The 12,376-nt window shown below is 35.8% G+C and overlaps 2 protein-coding genes across 3 annotated transcripts in view; both read right to left on the bottom strand.

Moving 5' to 3' along the window:
* dym (dymeclin) overlaps nt 1-8,696 on the bottom strand; it is an 86,485-nt gene extending 77,789 nt beyond the window's left edge. The window contains exons 1-5 of the mRNA XM_087790683.1: nt 8,514-8,696; nt 4,889-5,095; nt 3,727-3,779; nt 2,066-2,159; nt 1,702-1,838 (exon numbers count right to left, since the gene is read on the bottom strand). Coding sequence (XP_087646809.1) covers nt 1,702-1,838; nt 2,066-2,159; nt 3,727-3,779; nt 4,889-5,028 — 424 coding nt within the window. The 5' untranslated portion in view covers nt 5,029-5,095; nt 8,514-8,696. The remainder of the gene's footprint in view (nt 1-1,701; nt 1,839-2,065; nt 2,160-3,726; nt 3,780-4,888; nt 5,096-8,513) is intronic.
* A 1,350-nt stretch (nt 8,697-10,046) lies between these two features.
* Nucleotides 10,047-12,375, bottom strand: c21h18orf32 (chromosome 21 C18orf32 homolog). Of its 2 annotated transcripts, none has more exons than XM_087790669.1 (3): nt 12,283-12,375; nt 10,692-10,901; nt 10,047-10,512 (listed from the first exon to the last, which is right to left on the bottom strand). In XM_087790669.1, the coding sequence occupies exons 2-3, from the start codon at nt 10,869-10,871 to the stop codon at nt 10,447-10,449; spliced, it is 246 nt and encodes an 81-aa protein (XP_087646795.1). In that variant the 5' UTR covers nt 10,872-10,901; nt 12,283-12,375; the 3' UTR covers nt 10,047-10,446. The 2 variants fall into 2 exon arrangements, with proteins under 2 accessions (XP_087646795.1, XP_087646794.1); XM_087790668.1 differs by having other exon boundaries at nt 10,692-10,905; nt 12,284-12,371.
* Between the last annotated feature and the right edge of the window lies 1 nt (nt 12,376).

The raw sequence follows: 12,376 nt of genomic DNA, 5'->3' as shown, positions 1-12,376 counted from the left end.
AAGTAGTTTCTCAGCAGAACACAGTTCAACTACTTTTACTCGGCACACACTACTGATTATTTATTGATCTTTAAATTAAATGTCTATGATTCCATGTCTAAATCCCGCTCCATAATTCATCCCGTGTTGTTTTGAGTAGTGATTGGGTCGATGGATATCAAAGCATTGTGTTTTGTGTCTTGATTTTCCAAAGGATTCCAGTGTATAATAAAAAAAACATTTCTGCGCAGTAAGACGTTACAAACAAGGGTGGGGAGGCAGCGCGATCAGAGGAGCTGTAAAATATTCTCGCTTTACAGAATGACTGGCTAGGAGATGGTTTACAATCTTTACAACTTAAATCAGCGACTGATGTACTGCTGATGAACTACAGCCAGCACCAGAAAAACAAACAAATGTTGTGTCTCGAGCTGTTCAACAACAACAGTAACTCATTTTTCTCGCTGTATGTGTGAATTCTGGTCGTACTTGCTGACCTTGAACAAATTTTATTTTGGAACACGGCGCCCAGACGTCCGTGTTATTACAAATTAATTCAGTTTAGCTTCTGGATGTTTATTGTTTACCCTCTTGAATCTCGTATCTTTATTTCTACACATCAAAACACTTGCGACCCTGTCTTAAGACGTATGCATGTTGGCCGACAAATACTATTCCTGGGTTAACTGGGGAAAATACGGTATAGAATAGAAAAGCTTTATTCATCCCCAGAGGGGAAACACACTTATCTCTCTTTCCCCTTTAACCCTTGTGTTGTCTCTGGGTCAACGTGACCCGAAGGATCGAAAACAAATGTGTTTGTGGTAACCCTTGTGGCGTCTCTGGGTCAAGGTAACCTGAAGGCTTGAAAACAAACGTGTTTGTGGTATCCCTTGTGGCGTCTCTGGGTCAAGGTAACCTGAAGGCTTGAAAACAAATGTGTTTGAAGTATCCCTTGTGTTACCTCAGGGTGAAAGGTGAACCGTAGGCTTGAAAACAAATGCGTCTGTGGTATCCCTTGTGTTATCTCAGGGTCAAGGTGACCCGAAGGGACAAAGGAAATGTGTTTGTAGTATCCCTGGTGTTATCTCAGGGTCAAGGTGACCGGAAGGGACAAAAGAAATGTGTTTGTAGTATCCCTTGTGTTATCTCAGGGTCAAGGTGCCCAAAGGATCGAAAACAAATGTGTTTGTGGTATCCTTTGTGGTGTGTCTGGGTCAAGGTTACCTGAAGGCCTGAAAACAAATGTGTTGGTAGTATCCCTTGTGTTACCTCAGGGTCAAAGGTGACCCGAAGGCTTGAAAACAAATGTGTCTGTGGTATCCCTTGTGTAGTCTCTGGGTCAAGATGAACAATCTCCCTTCCTTCCATAAATACATATGCAGCGATGGAGGACTTTCATCTTGACCCAGAGACAACACAAGGGATACCAAAAACACATTTGTTTTCCGGCCTTCAGGTCACCTTGACCCTGAGACAACACAAGGGTTAACACTGTTCCTCGAAAACAGATTAATTCTCATGACAACTTCACTGACCCGTGTCATGGACTCAAAACTAAACATAACTTTAAAAAATATTTTACATGGAGAGGTATTCAAATCTGAATAGTTAAAAATTAAATGATATGAATTCTCTTTTCAAGGGGGCGAGAGTTAAGGTCTGAGAACATCCTTATCACACCGAACTCCGTATGAACAGCATAGAGCTGTAGGTTCTCACCTCCAGAGGAGCCTGGCGCCCTCTCCTGGTAGGAGAACTGCAGGTGCAGATCCTCTTCGCTCATCTCCCGGATGAAGACTTTGAGGAGGCAGCGGATCATGAAGAGAGCATTGTGGGCCTGCCAGATAAACAACTGACTGCAGAGGAACGAGAGAAGAACATCACATTAAGGGCAGCACAATAACAATTCATCTGAAAGCTGACTAAATATATCCAGTTCAGGAAATACATTTCGGTGAAACAAAAACAACAGACTCTGGAAAGTACTCGAGTCGACTAGTCGAACAAATATCTACTTGTTAGCGCACGTCGCTCTATCACGCCATCTTATGATTGACATTTCGACCGCGGCGCTCGTACTTACTCCTGACATTCCGTGGAGATTTTCAGCTCTTTGGTTCGTCCAAGAAAAACTCGGACCAGGGCGCCCAGGTTCCCCGTTCTTGGATTGTTTTCAACTGGGAATGAAACAAGGATCTCGATTAACACCTACGTGTTGAACCGGTAACAAACTGGTTTCAAACTGGTAACAAAATGAGGCCATTTACGGTTATTCCAGTGTTAGAATGAAGAGCTCAAGGACTTGTTGGTTCTTTTCGTAGTGATTAGGGGGTTTTAGAATCAGAGTTATAGTTCATTGTATGAAATAAAAGTTTGTGTTGCAGCAGTCATTACATTCTCCGCATCTAAAGGAACAATTAAATCCAGTGTAATAGTGATGACTGAGGACGAGAGGATACAGTGGATCCAGAAGCTTTTAAAGCTTATGTTTGGACATATTTTGGTGTCAAAACAAATGAAAGCAGTTACGACTTCGTCAAGAGTCATGTGGTCTGTAAATGCGTCATGTGGTCCGACTCTGCAACAACAGAGTCAAGTACTGGGCAATACTACAAATATATCCTTGTTACTACTACACTTTCACTATATATCGTATCGTTGACCCTGTATCGTGATATGCATCGTATCAACAGATCTTTGCGAATACACATCGCTAGTCATGACATCCACTGCAGCTTAAGAAACATTGATTTCCCGCAACATTCGATAACTGAGGACTAGAGGATACAGTGACTCAAGCAGCTTTTAAAGCTGATGTTAAATCTATATCATATTTTGGTTTCAAAACAAATGAAAGCAGTTACTACTTCGTCAAGAGTCTTGTGGTCTGTAAATACTACAACACCAGAGTCAAGTACTCAACAATACTACAAATGTATCCTTGTTACTACAGTACCATAATATAGTGTATTGCCGTTGCTGTATCGTGATACATCAGCATCTGCATTTTGCACCTCGCCTTTCGCAACATCATCACCCGTTTTTAAAACTCACCTTAAAACTCCTTTTTTTTTTTTAAACTTGCTTATTCACTCTAACACCCATTTTGTAATTTCCTTGTTTTATATTTTCCTTTAAGAAACTTTTTTTAATCTTTAAAACATCACTGTATTATAATCTGTGTGTATGGTGTCCTTGTGTGTCCTGAAATTAATCAAATTAATAATTATTATTATTTATCTGAGCAGGAGTGAAATATCCATATTTTTGATATAGTTTCCCATTAATGAGGTCGTCCAGGAAATATGTAGAATGTCCTCATGCCTCTTCTGAAAGGCTGATGTTCTAGAGAACGATTCACTCTTTGCTCTTTAACCGAAGCTTCAATTTAAATAATTGTCTATAAATGGAGGCTTAAGGTCAATTTATTCAGTTCATACATTTCCCAGGTATTTGCTGATAACAGAATGTTGTTGGGATTTCAAGAAACATGGACAAACGGCTCATTATTTAGCAGCATTCCACAAGAAAAATACAGTTTATAGAAGCTACACAATAAAAAGTAAACAGTATGAAAGATTTAAATGGAAAAAACACTTTAACTCATTACACATTTCTATTAATAAAACCAAATGAGAAAAGTGTTTGAAAAGGGGGTCGTAGTATTGTAAACATTCTTCAGATTTTGATTTATTAATAATATTAGGAATATATAGGAATATTCTGTGAATGATTGATACTCACTGAGGGTCTTTGCCAGAGGAAACACAGCCTCATCCAATAGTTTGGAATCACCGCTGTTTCCATGAAAGAAGAGAAGAGAGAAATTAAGAACCTCTTAAATATGCATATCTAGACCTCTGAACATAACAACAGATAAAAACGAGATAGATATAAAAACAAATGTGAAAAAAATATTTTTAAATCCAACATTGCTTTAATGTAAATATAGATGATGAAAAAGTGAATTTGAACTTTGCGTTGTTTATAGTTTTACATTAAACAGATTGGTATGGAAGTATATCAGTGCAATCACAATATTGAATGGTTGAATTTATGTTTCAAATATTAAATCTTTGAATTTGTTTTTATAGAATAACTGTATTCAATTATTTGAATATTTTCAATATTAATTATAGAATTTTCATTTCAATTATTCAAATGTATATTTTAATTCATAGCTTTTTAAATTCAATATTAAAAAATGATTTTATTGAAAAGCCTTTCAAATTCAACATAAATGCAGGTGTAACAGTGTCACCAGACATAACCAAACGATTACCGAGCTACTTGATCGTACTTTCAGTCAAAAAACGGCCAAAAAAATAGTTAAAATGTTAAATAAAACCATTCAATATTCTGATGGCACTGATACACTTCCATAGATATGTCAAATGATTTCCTTTTAATTCAAGTAATGAATACAGAAGTCCAGTAGAGGGCAGTATTGCATTTTATTTTTATTTTGTACGGAGGAAAAATAACTTGTTTCTAACAAATACGATTCACTTATCAAGGACCTTATGGTTAAATGCTTTAGAACTATATTTAACTAAATATTGTATAAATACAAATATTATTTGTTAAATATAAATACATATCCTTTCCTTTCCTTTCCATTCATGTAAAAAAGGTGTAGATAGATAAGATAGACTTTATTGATCCCCTGAAGCAGAAATTTGCAGAATTTATTGGAGTCATCATTTACAAAAGAAATGCAGATGAAAAAGAAGTAAAACTAGAAACAATCCTGTTCAAAAAAGGTGCAGTAAAGACTTGACAGAATGTGTTAACAATGGCTGCTGCTTTGGGTGTGACCCGGTCAGATCATTAGGCTGTTCAGGAATTCAACGCCATTTGTCAGATTCAAACTCCCAAATCTAAAGTGTAAAAGTGTGGTTTCTACCTGCAGGTGGGACTGATGAAGGTAAAGGAGATGAGCTGGTTCCAGAAAGGGTCGTTCTCTGACACGGACTCGGTGCCCACCAGAGTCTTGAGGCTGGGGTTCTCCGACAGGTCGCTGACCTGGCTGGTGTTGACTCCCATCTCTACTGGCTCTCGTCAGCCAGACGGGCTGTCACTCAAAACTGTGTCGACGAGCATGTGACGAAGCCTGAGGGACACCAACAGCATGAGGATCATCATCACTGCAGCAGCTCATAGTTCAGCATCGAACGAGTTCTAATGACATTTTAACAGTTTATTTTCGTGTCTCAACAAGAAGGATGCGTCTCGTCTGCAGTTAATACAAAACTCTGCAGGCAGAATTCTGAGCAGCTCTAGTAGAAGAACTCACATTTCCCCGATTCTTAAAACTCTTCACTGGCTGCCATTTTCTTTCAGGATCAACTTTAAAATTCTGGTTCTTACTTTCAGATCTATTCATGGTCAGACCTTCCATCAGTGATCTGATCCAGACTTACACACCAGCTCGGGCTCTGAGGTCTGTGGATCAGAATCTACTGATGGTTCCTGAACACGCTTCAGGACCAGAGGAGAGATATTCCTTCCAGACTGTTGCCCCTAAGCTTTGGAACCATCTCTGTGTTTGATGATCTACTGACTCCTTCAAGAAACATCTGTGTTTGATGATCTACTGACTCCTTCAAGAAACATCTGTGTTTGATGATCTACTGACTCCTTCAAGAAACATCTGTGTTTGATGATCTACTGACTCCTTCAAGAAACATCTGTGTTTGATGATCTACTGACTCCTTCAAGAAACATCTGTGTTTGATGATCTACTGACTCCTTTGAGAAACATCTGTGTTTGATGATCTACTGACTCCTTCAAGAAACATCTGTGTTTGATGATCTACTGACTCCTTCAAGAAACATCTGTGTTTGATGATCTACTGACTCCTTCAGGAAACATCTGTGTTTGATGATCTACTGACTCCTTCAAGAAACATCTGTGTTTGATGATCTACTGACTTCTTCAAGAAACATCTGTGTTTGATGATCTACTGACTCCTTCAAGAAACATCTCTGTGTTTGATGATCTACTGACTCCTTCAAGAAACATCTGTGTTTGATGATCTACTGACTCCTTCAAGAAACATCTGTGTTTGATGATCTACTGACTCCTTCAAGAAACATCTGTGTTTGATGATCTACTGACTCCTTCAAGAAACATCTGTGTTTGATGATCTACTGACTTCTTCAAGAAACATCTGTGTTTGATGATCTACTGACTCCTTCAAGAAACATCTGTGTTTGATGATCTACTGACTCCTTCAAGAAACATCTGTGTTTGATGATCTACTGACTCCTTCAAGAAACATCTGTGTTTGATGATCTACTGACTCCTTCAAGAAACATCTGTGTTTGATGATCTACTGACTCCTTCAAGAAACATCTGTGTTTGATGATCTACTGACTCCTTCAAGAAACATCTCAAGACACTTTTAATTGAGCTTTTCCCTGATTTTCTGAGACTCCTGTGTTTCTCTTATGTATCTTGATCTTTTAAAGTATATATTTTAACTGTGTATTGATTATTAAAGCGCTTTGTGACCCTGGTCTAGAAAGATCTTTACAAATAAACTTTACTTACTTACCTTCTTACTAATACAACTCACACCATGCCACATTTGTGGAGATTATTCTGTAGAAAATTCAGTTTATACTTTCAAATTTCAACCTTGACGTGGACACAGTGGGGCCTAGTTCAAAATAAACAAGGTGAAATATGTTATGCACTGAGATATCAATAAAGTGTAACAAAGGACCAAAGACAATGTGTGACGACACGTGTCACCGTGACCCTGCCTTGACCCCACTGCCCTCCCGGCCGATCACAGCAGGAGGCCGTCAACACCGAGTCTGGTTCTGCTCGAGGTTTCTGCCTTCTAAAGGGACCCTTTTCCTCACCACACTGTGGTTCACTCATTGTTTAGTTGCTGGGATCTGTTTTTCTCTTCTCCAATATAGTGTTACTTAAACTGTGACAGGAGATACTTGAGGTAACTTAGTTAAGGTAAGGTAAAACTTTATTAGGAGGTCTCGTTCGGGATTTTTTTTTTTTTCAATTAGACACAGCAATACAGCAATTATTCATAAAAATAAAAAAATAACAAGAACAAAGAGAAATAAAGAGAAAGAACAAGTTGATACAATCTAAGTCTAATATATACTGTATATAAGATAAGATGATAAGATTGTTTAAATAAAATTGAATTGAACCAATAGGACGTGTAATGTTATTCTGTTTTTCAGATGATGCATACGATAATTAATAAATTGCCATATTGCAATGGTTTATTTTTATTTTTATGAATATCATTGTTGTTTTGTTATATTATTATTTGTGTTCCTATAAATATGTGCAATGTATGTTTGATATTGTCCTACTATGAACTTACTGATGGAAAACTTACATTTGTCATTGTGGTAAAAATTAAGACGCATTTTATCTAATCTCTTATACGGTTTGGATGAAGTTTATCTGGACGGGCAGTCAGAGTTAGAATGAGAAGAGAAAGCTTTACCATTAAAAGCTTCCTCGTGGTAATTAATCACAGAAAGATATTCTGTGACTTCAAACACACATATTGTATTTTTGGTGAGAACCTTGGCTTGACAAAACATGACCAAAAATAGAACCAAGTTATTCCATTTATAAACAATTTAAACAATGTTAAAATATGTGTTGCATACAACTTATTTAGGGGAACACAATAGATTTATTTATATCTGTATTGCATTCATCAATCATAACATGAATCAATCATTGATGGTCAAACACAATTGTCGGTGGTCAAGAGTTAATAATAAGCTGAAAGGGTAACTTTACGATGTCAGGTATCCATGGCGATGATCACGGATGCTACGTCGTGCACCAGGACGTTTGTTCAGTCCTCTTGAGATGGCACACCTTTGACATACAGGTGTTTTCCATTTACACACATAAAACTTCAGCTTTTCTTCTTAAACACATCTTAAGAAATGGAAGATTAATTGACTTTCTTGAGCAGAAAACCTTCCTGTAGTTAGTCCACCACAGTTATTGTCTAATGAATCAATAAAATACATCAATTTAATTGATTTCAAACTTTCAATTCGCAAATGAAAATGTTAATACTATTGGAATGTTTTTTTTCAAAAATGTATACATTTGAATTTGAGGATAACTCATTGAATAATATTAATAAATAGTGAAGACCCTCATTATTATTATGATGTTACTAATGTAATTATTACGTTTAAACTTCAAAATCCTTCCAGTATTCTCGTTCTGTTTAATTTAGTGTTAATTGTTAATGAATCTAGATACTTAAATACTAGTAAGATGAGTGTTTTGAAGTATTTTAAATGAGATTTTCTTCATTTTAATGAATGAAAAGATGGTGTGTTTGTCTCAGGTTAGCAGGATGACGTCACACGTCCATTCACTTCCAGCATCAAACAATCATGAACTGATAACAAGAATCTTCAGGACGTGAACGTAAATGACGATAAATGTTGGATAAACAACTGATCTCAGGTCTGCTAACATCCCATGTTTGCTATCAGCTGACCCTGTAGCTCACCTGTCATAAACGCTCCTCGCAGCTTCCGTCTCCTGACAGTGACGTCACACAGCGACTGTACCCGGAGACCGCCGCTCGACCTTCTGTCCGGAGATGCTTCGAGGTCCAGCTCGGAGGACGAGACGCCGAGAAGAAGAGTGAAGACGAGAGAAGGAAGTTTACTCTACACAGTCATTTCCTCCATGTTTTCCACGTCGCAGCCGCTTACGTGATGACGTCGCACGCACAGTCACTTACGTCACTGACGCAAAACCCGGGAGGCGTACTAGAGAAAACAAGTTTCTAAAATGTATATTAACATTAACTTAATTCATTCGTCATTAATTGGACAGAAAAATGTAGTTTTAAAAATAATTTGAATATTATTTCAACATAATTAATAATAATAATAAACGTATGTGACGTAGATGTTTAGACTTCGATTGTATCATCTTGTTCTTTCTCTTTATTTCTCTTTGTTCTTGTTCTTATTTTATTTTTATTTATTTTTATGAATAATTGCTGTATTGCTGTGGCTAATTGGAAAAAAAACAATTTCCCGAAGGAGACCTCCTGAGGGATCAATAAAGTTCTACCTAAACTAACCTAACCTATGTTGTTAATGGCACTATCTCTTGTGGAGAAAAATTATTTAACTGCATATTTAATTTAGTTTACCAATTTGTTTGTTATAAAGATAAATATTAGCGTCTATTAGATAGCAAGCCCATCATAGTGCAGTGCAGTGGACTGTTTTAAAATAAGCAAACTAACAAACAAAAAGATTGTTGTGAAATGTTATCATTGGAATTACTAACTTAACCCAAACAAAACACATTATATACTAAAAAACACAAGAAGACAGACAAAATACAACACATGCCGAAAACACTATGGAGGGAAACGTCACTCAGAAAAAAGTGTTTGATTGATGAAGTTTGATGAAGAACAATGATAATAATGATAAGGACATGCATCATAAATACATTTATAAATGTATAAATAATAAATAAATAAATGCATTCATAAAGTTCTACCTAACTAATCAGAAGACATGTGCATTACAAAACAACTTGAAATAAAAGACAGTTAACATTAAATATAAAAAATGAACATTTTTACTGTATTAATAAAGATACTTATTTAAGTTAATTTTCGTGAATATTTTATGTTTAAAATAGTTCATGGTTGATGGTCAAAATATATAATAGGATATTAAATTAGTAACTGTATCTTATTTTATACCTATTCGACTAAATTAAATAAATCCTTATTCACTTTATCTTTATGTTGGAGTCATTCATTAAACACAGCAAAAAACGAGCGATTAAGAATTAAATTGTTAATTTATTTTAAATATAAGTAAACATTTTAAAGTATATAAAGATGGTAAATATCTCACCATGATTGTTGCGATTGATACCGTTTTTGAAAGGATGGTATTTTATGTCGTGACCACTAGATGGCAATGTTATTAATCAGGATTCAGAAACAAGAAGATACAAAAAAGAATGTTCATTTTGATATATTGACCTAAAAAACAAATCATAAGACTTTAAATGTTGATCTAATATGACTTTATTGAAGGAAAGAAAGAGCGACTGTTCTAGCTACACAGTTGTAAAAATGCATTTCCCTCAGAAACATAATCTCTGATCAACATCATGAATAAGTTTAAGGATATGGAAAGAAAAAATATCTATAAATAGTCAATAGAATATTGTGGTGACAGAAAGGAAAGAAAAACATAAGAGGGAATTACTTTATTAAATTCACAGTAGCTGGAAAATATTCACGATAAAAAGAAGTATTAAATTAATTAAAGAAATATGTCCGATTACATAATTTAAAACTTTCATTTCATTCGAGACGATTGACAAGTTAAATATCTATTTTGACACTAATCGTTGGTCGTTAAATATTTACACATTATTCAAGAAATGATGAGGATCCGTCAGTCCGTTTTCTTGTCGGCTTCTATAGTCGATCCATTGGCAGTTGCGGCGCCGTTCGCTTCAGGCTGAAAGACAAGAAACATAATCGAAGAGATTAATATTAATGTTAGTTTTGTCAACCAGCAGTTCACCTAAAAATAACTTGCGTATTCTGTTCATGTTTACAATTGTTTAGGACATCATTACTGGTATAAAAGAGTCAAAGTTTGTCCAATAAAACACATTTCTATAGTATAATCCATACCTTGTGAATGCCATTCATCTTTTCACTCTCCTTGGGGTCCTTGGCTCCAGACTCCTGAACTGCTTTTTTGGTCCAGAACGTGTTGATGAACGGAGCGATGAAAGGATAGATGATCGGTTCAAGGAACCTCTTGTAAACCCACAGCAGGACGGGAATGACGATGCAAGGAATGCAGACCATGACTGTGGCTTCAACAGGTCACTGGAAGAAGAACCTGCCGCGCAAAAAGAAAAAAACAATAATTTTCTTATCCGTAAGCAACTATGGCATAAAGAATATATATCATTTATTATTAAATGATACAAAACAAGTTCATCTTTTAAGCTTCTTAAAACCAAAATGTTTCATACTAGCTTGAATATAACAAACAATAAGTGTCCCTGAATGTTATCTGTCTATTTAATACATCTCCAGATATAGTTTTTTATGATTTTTAAATGAGTTCAGGCATGATTATTGAAAAAAATTTATCAAATTGACAAAGAAAGTAGAAGGTGCTATTTGTAAATGTGCTCAACTTGCTTTATGATTCAAGTCATGGGCAAGTTTAACACGTTTGAATTGATGATGCTTTTAACCTGCTTCAGATGTCGACTTTAAACCAGTTTCTCTTAACCATTGTGTGGCCTCTAGGTCAAGATGAACGACCTCCGTCACGGCACACGTATCTCTTGCTTCAAAACATCTAAATACCTTGTGAAGAATTGTTCTGGAAAATTAAATAAGTATTTACACCGATGTGTTTGAATGAGAGTTTGATAACTTCTGCTACAACAAAGTCTTAAAATATACAGAGTTATTTAAGTGTTTTTCAGAATAATTCCTCATGTCGAGGCTTCAATACAAGATGGACGTTACAGACGAGCAGTATATGGAGGTATTTGGATATTTTTAGGTGTATTTTTGGACGAAGATGAAGACGAAGACAACTGAGCTCCAGGCGTTACATTAAAATGAACAATAAATTGTGTCTATAACTCTCATAAAGGAACGGATTACTCTGAAAATAATGACTTTTTTGGGGGCAACTATCACTTTAAGGTAAACAAATCTGTTTAATGTTCCACTAAAAATCTTTCAATGAGTTCAATGAACTTTTATTTGGCTTTTCAGCCTCGAGTTTGACTTGGATTTAGCTTTAGAACAATTTCTTATTGATCCATTCTTTTACAACTTTAAACATCATCATGGTTAAAGAGGGCAGGAAACCTACAACACCGCGTTGTTGGACCAGGAAAATGTCATCCATTTTTAATAAATAAAAAACATTTAAATGGGAGACATCTCCTGTAGAACAGAATCATCATTCTCTTAAAACGTGTTTCAAATACAACAATAAATTCAATCAAGTCTATTAAGTAACTGCACACATTCTTGGATCGAAGACTAATCCTTTAAGTTTGTTTTTAAAGCTCCATTTGTGTGTCCAGAGAAACCTCCAACCATCGTCACGACACTGTCAGAATGCTAGTTAGCACTAGCATCTTGTCACCGCTAGACGATTAACCTCATAACTGTGTTAAAGAACTGCGTTAACTCGTGGTAATAACGGATATATTTTATAATTCAAAAGAGATAGAGTCGGTTCTTACCTTATTAAATGAGAGATTTTATGATATTGTTTGGTTTGTTTTGGACACCAGCGAACTCGCTCGGGAACAGACCGGATGTGAGCGTTAGTTTCA

The sequence above is a fragment of the Callionymus lyra genome, chromosome 5 (genome assembly GCF_982586985.1).
Source record: "Callionymus lyra chromosome 5, fCalLyr1.hap1.1, whole genome shotgun sequence".
Classification (NCBI taxonomy): domain Eukaryota; kingdom Metazoa; phylum Chordata; class Actinopteri; order Syngnathiformes; family Callionymidae; genus Callionymus; species Callionymus lyra.
The sequence above is the reverse complement of the archived record's forward strand: the minus strand, read 5'-3'. Positions and strand labels throughout refer to the sequence as shown.

Coding starts and splice junctions, on each gene's coding strand:
- c21h18orf32 (XM_087790669.1), bottom strand. CDS start 10,871: ATGGTCTGCATTCCTTGCATCGTCATTCCCGTCCTGCTGTGGGTTTAC. Junction 10,513..10,691: donor AGATGAATGGCATTCACAAG/GTATGGATTATA, acceptor CTTGTCTTTCAG/CCTGAAGCGAACGGCGCCGC.